Source organism: Notothenia coriiceps, unplaced genomic scaffold (genome assembly GCF_000735185.1).
Source record: "Notothenia coriiceps isolate Sejong01 unplaced genomic scaffold, NC01 NC01_scaffold00037159, whole genome shotgun sequence".
Lineage (NCBI taxonomy): Eukaryota > Metazoa > Chordata > Actinopteri > Perciformes > Nototheniidae > Notothenia > Notothenia coriiceps.
In genome coordinates, this window is record NW_011369860.1 from 1 (window position 1) to 15,307 (window position 15,307).

The 15,307-nt window shown below is 38.8% G+C and overlaps 1 protein-coding gene across 2 annotated transcripts; it reads left to right on the forward strand.

The window, feature by feature from the left end:
- The first annotated feature begins 4,366 nt into the window (after window positions 1-4,366).
- LOC104964346 (interleukin-2 receptor subunit beta-like) lies at window positions 4,367-14,551 on the forward strand. Of its 2 annotated transcripts, XM_010793089.1 has the most exons (10): window positions 4,367-4,610; window positions 7,296-7,393; window positions 7,602-7,743; window positions 7,864-7,930; window positions 8,053-8,146; window positions 8,338-8,483; window positions 8,973-9,165; window positions 10,419-10,527; window positions 10,716-10,794; window positions 12,485-14,551. In XM_010793089.1, the coding sequence occupies exons 1-10, from the start codon at window positions 4,606-4,608 to the stop codon at window positions 13,172-13,174; spliced, it is 1,623 nt and encodes a 540-aa protein (XP_010791391.1). In that variant the 5' UTR covers window positions 4,367-4,605; the 3' UTR covers window positions 13,175-14,551. The 2 variants fall into 2 exon arrangements, with proteins under 2 accessions (XP_010791391.1, XP_010791392.1); XM_010793090.1 differs by lacking the exon at window positions 7,296-7,393.
- Window positions 14,552-15,307: the final 756 nt, after the last annotated feature.

Consider the following 15,307-nt stretch of genomic DNA (forward strand, 5'->3'; position numbering starts at 1 on the left):
GATCATAATATATCATATATTTCCTTATCTGAGTCAGCTTCTCGAGCCGTATCTGGCCGTGCACACTTACAGTGTCACATACTGAATGAAGAAGTATTATTTTAAGCAACACATCAGGTTGACGAAACACTCAACTCAAACGTAATTAAAGTCAGATCCACTCGTGTGTTAGATAGGGCAGTGATATCATAAAACTGTTGTACGCTTTCAAACACTCAGTAGTTTATTTATTTTTTAACCAGTTGTTCTATATTCACCTTGCAGGTGCAACTATGTGGCTTGTATCCTGGATTATATGTTTAAGTCATGGATGGTTAAAGTTCATATTTGTCTAATATTAGTTTACTTTTCATTAATGAAGTATGACGCTGCGCTGTCAGTACACTTGTCACTGTTTGTGATTGGTCAAATGTAGCTAACCCCGCCCCTTTCACGTTTCACGTGAACGGGCTCTCAGCTGGAGAGAGAAAATCTGGCTTGATTTACTGAGTTGATAACCAGCGTCGTAGGACCGCTTAGCGAGATCTCGTTTGTTAGGTTAGTTAAGATAACTCAAACGTATCCAGGGTATGTTGAACTGGCTTCGTAGAACAGGGCACAGGTGGCTGCATAGCAGCGCCAATGTCAAAGACACAAACATTATACATTATATTTTTATTTTAACTGGATGCAGTGACACAAATATTTGGGAAGGCTTAGCCTTCCCTAGCCTACAGTACCCGCCGCCCCTGACTACAGGCCCATATCAAACCTCCCATTTCTAGGTAAAATCATTGAACAAGTAGTTTTTCAACAGTTGAGTAATTTCTTGCATTTAAATAACTGTTTCGATGTGTTCCAGTCAGGCTTTCGTCCAAACCACAGCACTGAGACTGCTCTTGTAAAGATCTTCAATGACATCCACTTAAACACAGACAGTGGCAGAACTTCAGTGTTAGTATTATTAGATCTCAGTGCTGTGTTTGACACTGTTGACCACAACATATTACTAGACCAACTGGAAAACTGGGTGAGACTTTCGGCAACAGTTCTAAATTGGTTTGAATCCTACTTAAAGGACAGAAACAACTTTGTTTCTATGCGTAAATACACATCTGAGTTAACAAATATGACATGTGGGGTTCCTCAAGGCTCCATCTTGGGGCCTCTTCTCTTTAACATCTACATGCTACCACTGGCTCAGATAATGAAAAACTACAAAATAAGTTACCATAGCTATGCGGATGACACACAAATTTACATAACCATTTCACTAGGAGACTATGCTCCAATTCAAACACTGAGTAAGTGCATTGAACAAATCAATGACTGGATGTGTCAGAACTGTCTCCAATTAAACAAAGACAAAACGGAGGTAATGGTTTTTGGAGCCAAGGCCGAACTTATAAAAGTGCAATGTTCAAAACAACAGATGAAGCCAGAAATCTAGGTGTAGTCATACTACTTTTAGTATTATTACTTTTAAATCAAGGCTGAAGACTTTTCTTTTTGCCGCTGCTTTTAATTGATATATTCATATCTTAAAGGTGGGGTAGGTAATTTTGGAGAAACCGGCTCGAGTGCGCTAGAATTTGAAAATACACAGCTGGAAAAAAACTGCCACTTGCTTACAGAGCCCCTCCCCCAACACACACGCGCACATGACCAATGAGGGCACGAGATAAGTTTGTGCACAGATGGAAGGCTGACAGGCAGGTAGGCCATCCAGTTATTTTAGCCGGGCCGGCTAAAATGATTGGTCGTGCTTTTTACAGTACTACGGCTTCCACAGATGACATTTTGCTATGGATTTCTTGTCAAAGCACTTCAGATATTCATTTCTATCGGGATGTTAAGAGCATTCCATGGAGTATAACAAAAAGTGTATCTCGAGCCGGTTTCTCAAACTTACCTACCCCACCTTTAAACTGCACTGTATCTCTTTCGACTCCACTTCTAGCGATATAATTACTAACAAAGCACCAGTTGAGTAGCACTTGAAATGTTTTAGCTCTATGAAACCTGATGACCTTATATGATTCTGTTTTCTTCAAGTTTGTACCTTGTTGGTCGAACGCACTTATTGTAAGTCGCTTTGGATAAAAGCGTCAGCTAAATGTAATGTAATGTAACTTTGATTATCTTTGCTTTTAAATGAGTGTTTTTAAACGTAATTTTATATCAATGATTTAAATGAGTGTTTCTAGATATCATTTTATACTATGTTTCTTAATGCTCTTAATGTCTTTCATTTTTGTAAAGTACTTTGCCTTGTGTTGAAAGGCGCTAAATAAATAAACTTGCCTTGCCTTTCCTTACAGTATGTTAGCTTTGCCATTTTGAGCATGTTAGAATGCTGACATTAGCCCTAAGCTAAAAGCAATGTGAAACCACCAGTAAAACCTCACAGGATATTGAACTTAGTCAGCTCTGGCCTTTACTTACAGGAATTGAACATACTTTAGATGTGCCTTCTCCACTATATGAGTCTTAAATAGAAAAGGCAGATTTAATCTTTTTAATTTAGCAATATTTATCTAAAACGCCTCCCTAAAATGATTAGACTGATGTTTTTAAAACATTTTATTATGAGTGTGCCCTCCCTTGTTTCTGTTCTCACCTTCTAACCCAAGCCTCCCCCTGTCATTGTGGTCTGTGGATTGAGACTGTTTTCTTGCTGCTATCCGAGCACAAACATCTCTTTGGCCTTCTCAGCAGCTTCTCGCCTCAAACACAGCGGACTTTGACCTTCAGGCAAGAGATGCAAGCCCTTCTTCTTCTTGCACCTTGTCTGCACACTACCCTCCCCTCCTCTCTCCTGTTACCGCTGCAAGCTGATGCTGACACCTAAGTATGTGCAGGAACTAGTGGGGGAGGCATCTGATCACCCTCTGGCCCACTGTAGGCTTGAAACCCACTCACAACCAGGCGTGTGTTGACTGCTGGATTCAAACATATTGTGTTGCGACAGTTTGTGTTAAAGGTGTGTATGCGTTGTGGTTTGTTGGCACTATAAGTACAGCTCGGATGAGTGTTGCACAATGGCCCTTCATTGAACTTTAAGACTGAGATTAACACTTGTAGATACTAAAACATTGATCTTATATTCTGTGCTACACACTGCACTCCCATATTGGCATTTGACTAAAAAACACTGGGTGAAAATATACTCTTAAAACTGTTTATGTTTTTCGCCATCCTGTTTCCTTCTCTCTCTGTTGGCAAAATTACTTTTTTCTATATTATAGTTTGATTGATATTCATTTGCATGAATATTTGTTGAAAATGCCTAAGCAGCATGCAATAGTATATATTATATAATGTGGAACCATGTAGGCCGTGGTCGGATAAAAAACTAGAGGACATATTCCGCCTATTTTCAGGTTCATATTTGTATGTAGTGTCTCTACTGGGACATGTCTCCATGCTTTAATGTTCAAAAAGCTCTTTATTTTTCTCATACTGTCTGTGCTGCAGCACCTCTTTTCACCCTCTGTCTGAAACCAGAGCCCAATCTGCTCTGATTGGTTAGCTGGCCGGCTCTGTTGTGATTGGTCAACTGATTAGAGACGTCCCGCCTCTTAGCCTATCACGTACAATGTGTTCGAGCGCTAGCCAATAGAAGCTCCAGTATTACTTAGTGATGTTACTATGTTGTTGAAGTAAACAAAGGATTCCAATAAAGGCATTTTAGGCAGGAGGCATTAAAACAAGCATAACACTCTGCATTTACCGACTTATTCTCAACATTTTGATGGAATATTAAGTCTTACATTCCCCAAATTCCATACTAGTAGCTACATTATCATTTGGAAACATTTCAAAAATAAACAAGTGCAAACTAAAATTGTGTTTTAGCAAAATGGTGTAGAGCAAAATACTAGGACCTACACAATATTAATCAGAGGAAGAAACAGAAATTAAATGTTTGGTGACCTTTGAGTAAATATCTACTGCTTTAACTCTAACCTCCTTTCTTTCTCTCTATAGACCCACATCTGTAGTATAAATACACGTGTCTGCAGTGGTTGCGGCTATAAGAGAAGCGGTTTTCCTGCTGTGCAACTTCTGTGTGTGTGTTTGGTATCTTAATTAACCCCATATGGCTCTCGATCTGGTAGCTTTTAGTTCTCTGAATCTTCACTTTAAGTTTCATAAACCACCCCAGAGTACAAAGTGCCCGTTTCCCCCTTCATACAACTCACTTATCGTTGTGATTGAAACAGGATGTGGTGCGTTTTATTATTTTCAGTGCAATTATTATTTTAACGGCGTCCAGGTAGCTGCAGGAGGAGGAGGAGGAGCTTTGTTTAAAAAAAGTCCTCCCCCTTCCTCACACCATCACAGCTTCATGAGGCTTCCTGTAAGGCACCAGCTGTGGTAACAAGTGCAAAGTGTCACTGGGCACTTTGAAGAAGAGAGAGGGGCCTGAATGAGGAGGCAGAGGGATGAGCGACAGAAAGAGATAGAGAAAGAGGGAGGGAGAGATTTCACAAGAGAGTGAGATAGTGATGTGCGAGTAGAAAGACAGAAGAGAAAGGAAATCTTTTAAACTCTTCGGTCCAGCAGAGAGACAACGATGTGATTCCTCTCGGGGACCCCCTGCTACCGAACTGACCGAGACTCATGAGGTACTGTATCAATTTTCAGACAATAATTCAAGATTCTTTATAGATTGTTCTTTTGATGTTTCGCACTGGTCTCTTATTCAATTCCATTTAGATTATATTTAGTTTTTATACATGCATTTATGATATGATATAATATACTTTATTGTAGGAAATGTGTTCTGGTATCTGTCCTGCAGTTACACAAATAAAAAATAAAAAATCTTACATACTACACGATAGAAGATATTAACATATTAACACGTGACTTTTGTACATACTCAGTTTCTACATACAGACCTACTGACAGGTTTTTCAGCTCTCCCTTGAAAAAGAGATCTATGATCTCAAGGGACAATCTGGATAAATAAAGGTTTGAAATGAAATGAAATGACAATGGTGACCTATTGCACAACCCCCATGACCAACATTTAAACTCTAAATTACATATATGTTACTTTTTAAATTACATCAAAAATGTTCCTGAGCTTCTGTTATTACTCAGAACAGAAGTGTTTCCCTTGCACATGATGTTACAAAAACATCTGCACTTTCCATTAACTCATTTACTGTAACTTTAGGTTAAGGCTTTGACGCTAAAACGAACAATGACTCAGACTTGTGAGAAATGTTTAGGTGTTAAAAACACACATTTTCCATTTGTTTGACGTTTGTATCTTCCTCGTTTATTGCACTTACTGTAAGTCGCTTTAAATAAAAGCTTTAGCTGAGTGTAATGTAATAAATTAAGCATGATAATTAATATCGGTGTAACGGTTCAAAAACATTTCGGTTCGGTACGTACCTCCGTTTTTAGGTCACGGTTCGATGGTACGTTTTCGGTACAGCAGAAAAANTTATCACAACACATAAAATATAATTATTATTTTTTTATTATTATTAAACTGTGAATAATGTATTCACTCAAATAAATACAAAATATAATAAAATAAACATTAAGGTGCAGCATTTCGATGAACTGAAATAATCTGCACTTGAACTGTACTGTACTCGTACCTAAGCAGCCAGTTTGACATTATGACTTGCTTGTCATTGTATTTTCATGTTTTTTTTAAGAAAAATGAACTTGTCCACATTGTTGCCGAAAGGGCAGATCTGCTGGCACTAACAATGTCTCCTGCTGTAGAGAACACTCTCGCTAGGGACAGAGGTAGCAGATACAGCCAGGTAGCGCTTTGCTAACATGGCACTGGACTTCGCGAGTGGTGGAGGCTTAAATGCTAGTCGGAGTTGGGTTTGCACTTCAGTCATTTTTCTTGTGGTACCGGTGATATTCACGTTCGGGTGATGCCTTTTCAAATGTGTGCAAGTTTGATGTACTGCCAGCCGCGTAACCAATTTTAGTTGAAACCGGAGACTTCAATGATGCTGGAGGATTTTTGAGCTCAACTTTATCTGCGTTGGGAATTTCGACAGTTCCTCAAACTACTTACTATATTTGAACGCATCCCTGGTCGACTTGATCGCTCTATGACGCGTTGAACCCAATGTGAGCAAATTACATTGAACGCTGCAACGCGGCACCTGAGATTACATCCAAAAGGTTTTTCACGTTCTCCATTTTTTACGTGTAACGTTATATTCGTTCGGTACACTTCGGTACACATGTGTACCGACCCGAGGGGCCCATACCGAATATTTTCAGTACGAATACGCATACCGTTACACCCCTAATAATTAATAATCATTGTGGGGGAAACTTCTGAAGCAATAGGAGTCAGAACTCAAAGAGAGACACGGTGGAGAGCTGGAGCTTTGATGTCAAACACTGGTGGTTTATTTGGAGCTTCGACCGGAGAATTCACAAGACAAGTCATAGGGCCACGGTCTGACCACACGGATGAGATGCTACAATCAATTCTGAAGAAACCGTCCTCTCGTAGAGGTTTTAACTAGTTTGGATGAGGGAAATCAACATTCTTCACTAGATAGACTAAACAGCTGGGGACACTGAATTACTTTCAGTTGACGCTTATGGCCTCGAAGATTTCATACCTTGGGTTCATCAAGCCGCGAGAAGGAGTTGTTCCATATGTCCTCATAACAATAAACTATCTTTGACCGAGAGATGCCCGGTCATAAACTGGCAACAACAACAAATGGCTAAAGAAGCCCCCTCCTTAAGGGAGATAACAGATGCCAAGGTTGGTCATCTGCGTCAGAGGGCAAAAGGTAAACATCTATGGAAATGATTCCCTGGCAATCATCAGTATGGCCAATAAGACGCTGTTAATGCAGTTATTATACTCTCTGTAATAATGCAACCAGTACGTTTCAGTTATAACTGTGAGTTGCCGCCTTCTCAGGATGAGTTTTATTCTCAGTGTGGATCTAGTATTGTTTTCTCACCCTCAAAACAGCTCATCACTCACCAATAACGACTGGTTGATGCGGTTCCAGAAAGGAGTTTCCCTCCATTAAAAAACGATAAATATAGAGGTGTTTCTAAACTGCTGAATTACTACATGACCACACCCCCCCCCCTTTATAATAATTTAGTTTAAACACACACACACACACACACACACACACACACACACACACACACACACACACACAAATGTATCTAGATATACTAGATAAAGGTGTTGCTTTTGCATACATCCCTAATTCATATGTCAAAATGTTTCTGTGTATCACTATTCATTTAGGTTCTCAGTATATTGCATTGTTCCTCTCTGTTTACAGTCATATTGTGGTCATCACCATGACGATCCTGCTGTCCCTATTCTTACTGGTGGTTCTGTTTTCAGTGCATGCAGCCAACTTTCACAAAGGCTTGAGAGGTATAACCAAAGACAAACGTAACTGAAACATTTTCTATGTTAGTTAGTTTCTCCTGTAGTGTGTTATATAGGTTTTTTGTGCACGAAATGTTCTGCTAACGCTATAATCCCAAGGTTTCTTCCAGAGGGAGTTTCTCTCCCACACACTCCCCCCCTCCAAGTCCAATAACACTGAAGTTATCTTTTTGTTGTTTCTCTGTGTTTCAAGGACTCTCTTGTGTAAATGACTACGTCAACAATATCAGCTGCACATGGGAGAGCTCTGCAGCGACTCCCCATGCGGTCTGCTGGGTCCTTGGTGAGGAGTCAACATTTATCGGCGAAAAACTGGGAGTCAAGCAAAAAATGATGTAAGATGTTGAATATACTCTACTCATTACTGCTTGCCAACATTTCATGGATGAAAAATGTGTTTTCGTAGGTTTTTATTTTTAACAAGAGTGTTGACTTTTGTATTTTTTGTGATTTAGTCAAAGCTGCAAGCTGAAACAACACATTAACTTTACTCGAGGCTGCAATCTTGTCTTTGAAAAGAAAGTAAGTCTCTAAAATACAATTCATTTGAACATGTTAACATCTCATTTATGGTTAGCATTGATAAAAATAATCAGCAGTCTTGCTCCTACGCTCCTAACTGATCAAATGATGGGTCCTTCCAGAAATTTAGCTCTTTAACTAACATGCCCTACATCCGTGTGGAGTGTAACGGCACAATGATGGAGAAAATCACAGACTACAGACCAGTGCAGCACAGTGAGTGGCTTTTACTTCCTTAGTGACCTTTTTAGGTGCTTCTTAAATGTTCTTTTGCAAATCTGGTTAAGAATCGGACATAAAAATCACGACATGATGTTAAAAAGTCTAAAACTAAATCCATATCTGTTTTCATATGTGTGGCTTTCAAACTGTAGTAATAATTGTTCATCAATTTTGTGTTCCTACAGTAAAAATGCATCCTCCAGGTGTTCCTAATGTCAACAGCACAGCCAATGAGACGATTATATCGTGGCGTCCAGGCAGTCTTCCCTCTAAGTACTTAAACACCTTAAGCTTTCAAACTCAGATCAAACAGAAACACCAGACATGGAACGTGAGTGCCGACACTATACATGCATAAATTTGCCTTTTACACAAAAATAAAACGAGAATAATAATAATTTAGTATAATAATTAGGACATAAGTGTTAGATTAAAGGTTCAATCTAAAATAGCAACATTGCCATCCATGCTAGTAGTATGGCTAAAACCTGTGGGAGTTTGTTTTCTCTATTGACATATTGTGGCTTCTTCCTTCTCGCAAACTGGGGTGTTACTAACTTTTCAAAGTGATGCAAAGGTTGATGCACTGCTAACATTAGCTTTGCGTAAGTTTAACATTATGTCACTTCCCCTTCCACTAGAGTTTGGTCTTAATGTTGCAGGCCTATATTTATTTTTAGTTCAATGATCTGTGCATCAAATAAGGCAGTGCTTGGTTTCACACTAAATTAAACGCAGATGCTGCTTTGGCAAATCATTTCTGGTTGTTGATATCCTTCCCTTCTTTTGATATTGGGCTGACGTTTTGATATGCTTTCAGGAGGCCATTATTCTGTCCACACAAGAACGAGAGCTATCGATTCCTGCTGGGAAACTAAAGGGTCATTGTGAGGTCAGGGTGAGAGTCAAACCCATTTTATCATACAAGGATTCTAATAGCCACTGGAGCAACTGGAGCAACTGGAGTCCAACAACATCCTGGACAAACGAGGTGGAAACATCACAGAATCGAGGTAAAAAGACGTCCAGTTTTCTTTCTTTTTTTTAATCTAAAAGCTTACAGGCCTGTTGAGAAATTAAGTCATCTATTTAGATTAAAGTCCTCACAAAGCACAGATAAAATAAGCTCTAAACTGTAGTTTGGCAAACTGGTGTACCTGTGAGTCAATTGACGGAAGTAGATCAGACACAAAGTTTCTTGCATATGAAACTAATGATGACATATTTTAAAGAACCCTTCATACACACAACATCTTCCACTTAAGATGAACACGGGTCAGAAAAGACAGGATTAAACAAGTTGTTATGATGAGAAATTATGAATAAAATAAAGTATTTCTCACGTCTGATGGATGTTTGTGTAGGCGAGGAGGACCAACATGCAGACGAGCAGATTAAGTGATGATACTTTAACCAGGCAAAAAAGCAGATTAAAGGTCCAGAAGGCGGACAGGGACAGCAAATGTATTAGAGCATTTGTTTTATTTTTTATTTAGGGTCATATAAAGGCCTCCCCAGGTCTAGTTTAGAAAGTGTTAGACGTGTGGATTCAATTGTAAAGACTGTATTTTTACAGGGACTGTTGCAAAAACCAAGCAGCTCATACAAAGATTTAAAAGAGGTTTACAAGTAAAGGAAACAGCAGTAAAGATTTATGGATTTTATTATAATTACACTTATCCTGCAACTGGATGACTAACGGACTATTTTCTGTATAAGCTATGATTTCTGCCCTCCCCCCACTACTAGGATTTATAAATTGTCTCTACTAATATTGAAATTGTAGAATAAATAATAATTTTAAAAGAATCCCGAGATGTCTAAGATATGCTGATTCAAAACTATACCTAATAGTAAGGACGGTTCCTCTCTCGGCTGGAGAGAGGGGAGTTTGTCCTAAAGCTGCATTTATGTCCTCCGCCTTAAAAAAAGAGGCTCATTCAGCTGTGAGTGAGACTAGACTGAGTCCACTCCATTAGAGTAGGAGTATGTTTAGTTTGGACATGAGCCGGTGAACGGTAACGGGTGAGCAGGAGGTCAGGCGACTGCAGGGCTAACGAGGGACAGGTCAACTTTATCGGGGCAGACAATCAAAAGTGGCGGGAAAAACACACAAAGGTGAAGTGGAACTACTGGAATACAAATAAATCAGGAAAAACCAAACCCTAATAAACCATATAAAAACAAACAAAACTTATGAGCTGAGGAGAATACAAAATAATTTACTTGCATATTTACACCTTGTAATGTCAGCTCTCTGTTTCAGAACGGCTTCTGAGTACGACACAACTGATAATATTGGGAGTGATTTTGGGCGTCATCCTGGGTCTCATCACTGTAACGGTGTTCCTTTACAGGAGTTGTGCGAGCAGGGGGTGAGTATGTGTGTGTGTGTGTGTGTGTGTGTGTGTGTGTGTGTGTGTGTGTGTGTGTGTGTGTGTGTGTGTGTGTGTGTGTGTGTGTGTGTGTGTGTGTGTGTGTGTGTGTGTGTGTGTGTGTGTGTGTGTGTGTGTGTGTTTGAATCCAGTAAGTCTAATATGATTGCACCCTTTTGCCGTTTTAGGCTCCTCAAAGGGAAGCCGTTACCAAACCCTTCAAAATACTTCCACACTCTCCACTCTGTCCACGGAGGAAATCTAAAGGTAAAAATTGGAAGGACATTAGAAAAGCAAATTTCTCCGCAAAAAGGCAATGTTTTCAAAAAGTACATGTGTATCAAGGCCTGTTATTTTTACGAAGACATCATTTGTTTTTCATTGGATCTTGCCAAACCCTTCTCCCAATTGCACAAAAATCTGGCCAGTCTTTTCCCACAACTCTGCTGACAAACAGACAAAATAAAACCAACTCATCGGGTTTAGACACCAGAAAGATTTGTTGTTTTCTTTTGTCATCTCTCCCAATTGGTGTACCTCAGGGTTCAATCCTGGGACCGCTTTTATTTTCACTATATGTTCGCTATTGACTTCCTTATACATATGGAAGGCCTAACAAATTATCCAGTGGTGTAAGAAGTATTGAGTTTATCCAGTTATGTTAAAGAAGCGACATCACCTGATGCAAATACTGAAATGTAACCACAATACAGCTATTGTGCTCTACTTGTCGTTTATACTGCCAAACAAGAAGGACCCCAATAACTCCATCTTGACCAAGGTTGAATTATAAAAGAGTACAGCCTTTTCTATTAGGGCTCTTTAGCCGTTGCATTACCCCTTACTTAAATTCAGTTAGCAGATTTGGTTCAGGTTAAAAGGAAGTAAAGGCTATAACTGAATACTGACTGTCAGAGTTACAGAAACAGTCCGTCAAAGATTGGAACCTCTTTTTTACTTTTAACCCCAAAACCCACCTGGTGTGGTTTGTCTTTAGCTTGTATTCAAACCAACACCATCAGACAAACTCACACCCACAGAGAACTTCACGTAAAATTAGAGGGACATTAGATTCGATTATAGGTTGGATTCCTCAAAATTTGATTAAATTAGATTAGCTTGACTTTGTTGTCCACCTGAATGGATAATGGTCTTTGCCTTCTTCAAGAACAGCTGCGATTCTTCCAAAACAAATGGCACAACACAACATTAAAACATAGCATTATGCAATATACAACAGTGCAAATATGAGCAATATATATTTATATATATATATATGCCGTTAATAACTGTGCAATATATACCTGGCTGCTAAATCCTCAGAACTGTTACAGGATGTGTTTTCTGTAAATTGAATAACTTTTTTTTTAATCTTTAATACTTTTGTATGCATGCTTCTTGGGTAACATTCAGCTGTCTTTGGCTCTTTTCTGCTGTAACAATGTACATTTCCTCTCTGTGGGACTAATAAAGGTATTCTGATTCTGAAATGCAATAAGGTATACTAGAAATTGTAAAAAAATAGGCTTTCTTCAAGTGTATTTCCTACACTAAATCTCTCTTTATTCCAAGAAAGACAAGGTAAACTTAACTAAAAAAAAAAAAGAATAGTTTCGGCGAAAACTAAAAGGTAACGTTCGCTTAGCATGAAACACTTGAAATAACTAAAGGATAAGTTAACAAAGAAAGTAAAAGAAAGTGAGGTCATAGAAAACTATTTCTGCTAAAAAGTGAGCAATGATTGAGAGTCAGTCCTAAACATTTCAGATGTGTGTATCTCACACTGCACTGTCACTTTAATATTTGTCATTGTCTTTGCTTTTAAATGAGTGTTTTTAAATGTCATTTTATTATATGTTTCTTAATGCCCTTAATGTATTTCATTTTTGTAAAGCACTTTGAATTGCCTTGTGTTGAAAGGTGCTATATAAATAAACTTGCCTTTATTCGTCCCTAGAATTGGCTGAACCCTATGACAGTGTCTGAGGCCTTCTTCACGGCGCAGCCTCGTGACCCCATCTCCCCGTTAGAGATGTGTGAGAGCTGGGATGTCGCCCCTCCCCCCTCCTCGACCAGCGCCCTGCTTCACTGCAGCTCTCACCCCTCCACCATCTCAGGCTCCAGCGGGGTCGTTGATAACTCCTCTTCCTCCTCTTCATCCTGCTTCTCCAACATGGGCTACTTCATCTCCAGCTCCTCCGGCAACAGCTCCGTTCGAACTGACCCCAACCCGGCATACTTCACCTATAGGGAGGATTTCCACAACCATCTTCTCCTCAACCTCTGTTCTGCACCTGATACCTTTCCGAACTACGAGAGCTTAAAGAAAGAGCCGCAGAGCCCAGACTCCGGATTCGGTTTTGGAAAGGAAGACGAAGAGGTTTTTGATGATCATCCTCCTCTTGTTACTCTCCCTCTCCGTCTTCCTTTGTGGATGTGCTCTACCTTCGCTGCTACGACCCCTCCAAGTCCGACTCTGATTTCCCCCGAAAGCCAGCAGGAGGATGTTCCTGCAGCAGGAGATGGTGGCAGCTGGCCTTCAGCGGGATCCATGAACAGGTCCTCCTCCATGCCTGTCGAGCCATGCAGAACCGGGTACATGACCCTCAAAGAGCTGCAGACAACATTCAGCAATAAATCCATCTGAACACTTTTCAGAATCAGAATCAGAATTCCTTTATTTGTCCCGCAGCGGGGAAATGTACATTATTAAAACAGCAGAAGTGTAGTGTAGATAAAGCAAAGAGAATAGACTTACATGTTTGAGTAGGCCCACGTCACAAGTATTAAAAAACACAATAAGTAAAAAACAAATAGCAGATAAGTAGAACATCATAAAAAAACGAAGTAGCAGTATATTTATTTAAAAAATGAAAGGTAGAGATTTAAATGTATCTGGAAGAATCTCTGTGTAATTGTTTAAAACTTTGACTGATGTTTGTTCTAATCTGATGTGAAAGCGAGCATATACTGTGCATTCTTACAATTTCCATGATGGTTAGGCTTTATCCCAACGTAAATTCAAAAAATCTCAAGATAATGAGCAACGTTTTGACCTGTGCTCGTAAAGTCTGAATAAGCAACCCTTTAAAATGACACCGTTGAAATGAACTTCACACTTTTGCTTTAATTGTAAAAGACAACATTTAATTTGCTTTGCTTATTGAACAATAGCTGTACATGAGATTGGTATAAGATAAACACATATATAGTGTATATTTGATACAAGTGAAGACAGAGTTTTAAGAGACAGTCTGAAAATACCTGGTTGGATGAACAACTTAGGGACGGAGCCAGATATATAAGAGCAAGTACAAATCATGTTTGTACAAATACTGTACTGACAGAAACTGCTGTGTATTTATATAGCTGATATATACAGTAATGCATGTATTATGGTGTAATTTTAAATGTGTAAAATACTGTGGGACTGTTACAGTATTTTCTTTTTATGCATTTCAATTAGCTTTATTTGCCTAAGTGTTAAAATATGTATCACATAGCAAAGCACGAAAGTAGACTTCAAACTAAATGCTACTATCAGTTATAAATGTCTTAAAACACACAAAAATACCCTTTTTTAGTTTGCTTTTTATTACTTTAACTTAAGTCTAAGAAAGACATGTGTTTTTAAGATCTCTTCAAAACGAATATCATCGCAAAATATAAATTCTTCATTCCTGCAGGCAGATCTGGGATTTTGAAAGCAGTGAGACGTGGTTTAGATGTGTTTTTATTATGTTAATACTTATATTTTACTTTACTGAGCATCAGAGTCAAACTGGCTTTAGACATTGATGTCTGTTATAGCTGATCGTTAAGGGCATACAACTGACCAACTACAGCAACCTTTATGCAATAAAATCATTTATTTTAATCTATTTACGGTCAAAATGGCAGCTGGTTTGCCGCTGATGTGTTTGTCAGTCTATCCAATTTGTTTGTATATCTTTATAAATGATTTCATGCTTCTTAATAAATTGAAGAAATCCCTAATCAATCACTATATAAATCACTATTTGTCATTATTTCACAAACAGAATATCCTCAGTTAACAATAAAGAATTGTGTTAGTGCCAGTGGAGGAAGAATTACTGATATTTGTTACTTGAGTAACGGTAGTGATCTCAATTGTAAAAAATACTCTGATACAAGAAAATGAAAATCTTACTTAAAGGTAGGGTAGGTAAGAATGGAGAAACCAGCTCGAGTGCGCTAGAATTTGAAATTACACAATCGAAAAAAATCTGCCCCTTCCTTCAGACTTCCTTACAGAGCCCCTCCTCCAACACACACGAACGCGCACATGACCAATGAGGGCACGAGATAAGTTTGTGCACAGATGGAAGGCTGACAGGCAGGTAGGCCATCCAGTTACTTTAGCCGGGCCGGCTCAGATGATTGGTCGTGCTTTTTACAGCGCCACGGCTTCCACAGATTAAATCTTTTATGGATTTATTGTCAAAGCATTTAATATATTCATTGCTGTCGGGATGTAAGAGCATTCCATGGAATATAACAAAAAGTGTTTCTGAAGGGAATTACTTACCCCACCTTTAAGTAAAACTACTTAAGTAAAACTATAAAAGTATTGGTCTCAACTTATACTTAAAGTACCAAAATTACTCATTAAGCATAATGGCTCATTTTAGAATCATATTTGCAGTTTTACAGATATATATTAAATACATTATTGATGCATTAATGGACTACTGCTACCCTGCAGTATACAACGTCATTAAAACTAGCTGCACCTTTACCAGCTTTGATAACACTTTAA

Excerpts from the sequence above, each read along its gene's own strand:
- LOC104964346 (XM_010793089.1), top strand. Across the intron at positions 8,484-8,972 it reads AGAAACACCAGACATGGAAC|GAGGCCATTATTCTGTCCAC; the intron begins GTGAGTGCCGAC and ends ATATGCTTTCAG. Across the intron at positions 9,166-10,418 it reads GGAAACATCACAGAATCGAG|AACGGCTTCTGAGTACGACA; the intron begins GTAAAAAGACGT and ends TCTCTGTTTCAG.